This window comes from Ranitomeya imitator, chromosome 3, assembly GCF_032444005.1.
Source record: "Ranitomeya imitator isolate aRanImi1 chromosome 3, aRanImi1.pri, whole genome shotgun sequence".
In the NCBI taxonomy this organism is placed as follows: Eukaryota; Metazoa; Chordata; class Amphibia; order Anura; family Dendrobatidae; genus Ranitomeya; species Ranitomeya imitator.
Genome location: NC_091284.1, coordinates 681,409,332 through 681,412,831, shown reverse-complemented (window position 1 = coordinate 681,412,831; position 3,500 = coordinate 681,409,332). Strand labels below are relative to the sequence as shown.

Sequence of the window (3,500 nt, the reverse complement as noted above, 5' to 3'; positions counted from 1 at the left end):
TGTGCCTAAATAGTAGAAACAATTGACCCCATTATGGAAACTAGACCCCTTAAAGAATTATCCAGATATGTGGTGAACACCTTGAGATCCCAGATGCTTCACAGAAGTTTAGAACGTAGAGAAAATGAAAAAAAAAAATCACATTTTACCCACAGAAATGTATTTTTAGCCGTGATTTTTTTATTTTCACAAGGGTAACAGGTGAAAATGGACCCCAAAATTTGTTGTGCAATTTCTCCTGAATACGCCGATTCCTCATATGTGCAGGAAAACTGCTGCTTGGGTGCACGGCAGGGCTAGGAAAGGAAGGAGTCACGTTTTGGAACGGAGACTTTGTTGGAATGGTCTGCTGGCGTCATGTCGCGTTTGGAGAGCTCCTGATGTGACTAAACAGTGAAAAAAAAACACACAAGTTATCCCATTTTAGAAACTAAACCTCTTAAGGATTTCATCCAGGGGTATAGTGAGCATTTTCAACCCACAGGTACTACACAGAATTTAATAACCTTGGGTTGTCATATTGAAAATTTTCATTTTTCACCAAAATGTTGTTTTCGCCCCAAATTTGTAATTTTTTTTACCATGGATAATAGGAGAAAACAGACCCCATAATATATTGTGCAATTTGTTCTGAATGCGACCATACCCCATCTGTGGTCAAAACCTTCTGCTTGGCGCATGGCAGGGCTAGGAAAGGAAAGCATGCCTGGGATAGATTGTGAATGCCATGTCGCATTTGAAGTGCCCCTGACATATGAAAACAGCAGAAACCACCCAGGAGTGACCCTGTTTTGGAAACTAGACCCCTCAAGGAATTCATCTAGGGGTGTAGCGAGTATTTTGACTCATAGGTGCCTCACAGAATTTTATAATAATGACATTTTTGTATTTGCTGTAAATTTGTCAGGTACGCAATGGTTAATAGGTAAAACTAGACACACCAGGCTTTTTTCTGTAGAATTGAAAATCTGCCAGTCTAGTGCCCATACATTGTGTTCCCATACAGTCTAGATCAGTGATTTTCAACCTTTTTTGAGCCGCGGCACACCACCAACCAAAATGGCACAAAATGACACTAAGACAGTACATATTATACATATAGTTAATAATATAGATTCTAAATGTATTTATACTCACTCAGTATGAAACCTGGGCCTGTTTCGATAAACACAAAAGGGATATCCTAGCAGGAATGGTGGAAAGACACACACGAAGCTCTTCCTCAACAGTTCTCAGTCTCTCCCTGTTTTTAGTTTTTATCGCAGTCAAGCTTGAGAAGCCCAGCTCACATAGATATGTGGTCGAAAATGGGAGCAATGTCAAAATAGCTTTGTTGGCCAGAATGGGGAACTCCTTGGCAACAGATAACCAAAAACTGTCCAAAGGAAGATCAGCAAACTTTAGCTTTAAACCGCGATCTTGCTTCAGTTCAATGAGTTCCTCTTGCTCCTTTAAAGTCATGTCCTTTCCAGCAACGGATAATGAGCTGTATGGGTCCCTAACCCAGTCAAGGCATTCTGTGAAGGTTGAAGAGAAATAAAACGATAACTTCTCCTCAAGAGTTTTCAAATGACTGCCAATCACCTCGCACATTGCAGCAGTGTTGTCATCATGCAGTTTCTCGGTGAGCGGGAACATCTGAAGGTTGCCACCCTGCACATGTTGCTGCCAGAGCTGCACCTTTAAACGGAATCCGTTCATTTTATCAGTGCTTGTAAGCAGGTTTTCATTTCGGCCTTGCATCCGTGTGTTTAGTTCATTCAGATATTGAAATATATCAGCCAGGTATGCCAGCTTTGCACACCACTCATCACTTGCAAGCAGCTTTGAATAATCGGACCTCTCGTTTGTCAGAAATATTTTAAGTTCCTCTCGCAATTCATACACACGGGCCAGCACTTTGCCGCGTGACAGCCACCTGACCTCCGTGTGGAGCAATAAGATTTTATGTTCTGCTCCCATTTCTGTACACAAAGACGCAAATAAGCGACATCTCAAAGGTCGCGTCTTCACAAAGTTCACTATGTGCACAACATCATCCAACACAGGAGCTAGATCTGCTGGTAAGGTCTTTGCAACGAGGGCCTCACGGTGCAAGAAACAGTGGGTAACAAGAACATCTGGGTTTCTTTCTTTAACCCTACTTACAAAGCCTTTGATGCGCCCGACCATGGCTGCGGCTCCATCAGTGCAGACACCTGTGCAGTTTTCCCATGTAAGCCCACTTTTATCAAGATATTCCGATGTGACCTGGAATATTACCTCTCCTGTTGATTTTTCTGGCAGTGCCTTGCAAAATAGGAAATTTTCTCTAATGGCTTCTCCATCCACAAAACGCACATTGGCCAACAGCTGACAATGTCCACTGATATCTGTCGACTCATCAAGTTGCAAGGCAAATTTCTTACTGATGCGCACTTTTTCCAAAACAACTGTTTCAATGTCCGCAGACATGTCATCAATCCGTCTGGCAATTGTGTTATCAGAGAGAGGCACTTTAGCTATCTCTTTGGCTGCGTCAGGGCCAAGCATCTCATTTACAATAGCTTTACAAACTGGCAGTATTGTTTCTGCCACAGTGTGGGACTTTTTTGATTTAGCTATGAGTTCAGCAACAAGGTAGCTAGCTTTGAGGGCTCTCTCATTTACCTTTGTGCTTTTTCTCAAAAAAGTTGCCCCTTTCTCATTGTTTGTACGTAAGCGTACAAAATGCTCCATCGGCTTGTTTTGAACGGAAGGGTGTTTCGTTTGGAGATGGTGTTTAAGCTTGCTTGGCACCATCGCGCTATTGGATAGCTTCTCACCACACACCAAGCACAGTGGTGTTGGTGCTGTCGCATCCCGAGTGAAAGTAAATCCAAATGAAAGATGGCTTTCACTGTATTGTCTTGAGCTCACCGTCTTGTCTTTTTTCTTTTGTCGACCTCTCATACTAGGGCCTTCATCTGGGTTAGAATTGTGTCCAGGGTCCTTTTTGGCATTTGCCTTTTCCATTCTCAAATACTTCTCCATCACTGCTGAGATAGTGTGCGCAGCCACACACTAAAATAGAAGAGTATTGCATTATCTGCCACACTTAAAGGACCTCTGCCAGGCATATTTCACTCTTGAGGGCTTAAAAAGCAGCTCTTGTGGTGATAAGAAGCTGATTTAAACCCCCCAAGAGTGAACTCCGTGAGAGCTGTATGTGTGGAATAATAACTTATATTACTACGGTCTGCATTTCCTGCTTGAATTGACACTAGTGATGTAGCACTCAGCTTTCTCTATAAGTAGAATAGAGCCGGCTGCAAAGTGCTACGCCACTAGAGTCAATTCAAGCAGGACATGACTGCTGAAGACCGGCAAAATATAAATTTATTATTCCACACATACAGCTCTCACAGAGTTCACTCTTGGGGGTTTTAAATCAGCTTCTTATCACCACAAGAGCTGCTTTTTAAGCCCTCAAGAGTGAAATATGCCTGGCAGAGGTCCTTTCAATAAATTATTTATTTTAA

At 42.4% G+C, this 3,500-nt stretch overlaps 1 protein-coding gene across 1 annotated transcript; it reads right to left on the bottom strand.

Annotated features, from left to right (window-relative positions):
- Window positions 1-1,137: 1,137 nt before the first annotated feature.
- On the bottom strand, window positions 1,138-3,012 carry LOC138671721 (SCAN domain-containing protein 3-like). Its single transcript, XM_069759874.1, has one exon. The coding sequence runs from the start codon at window positions 3,010-3,012 to the stop codon at window positions 1,138-1,140; it is 1,875 nt and encodes a 624-aa protein (XP_069615975.1).
- Window positions 3,013-3,500: the final 488 nt, after the last annotated feature.

What these genes read in the sequence shown, in the direction of transcription:
- LOC138671721 (XM_069759874.1), bottom strand. Translation starts at nt 3,012, where the DNA reads ATGGAGAAGTATTTGAGAATGGAAAAGGCAAATGCCAAAAAGGACCCT.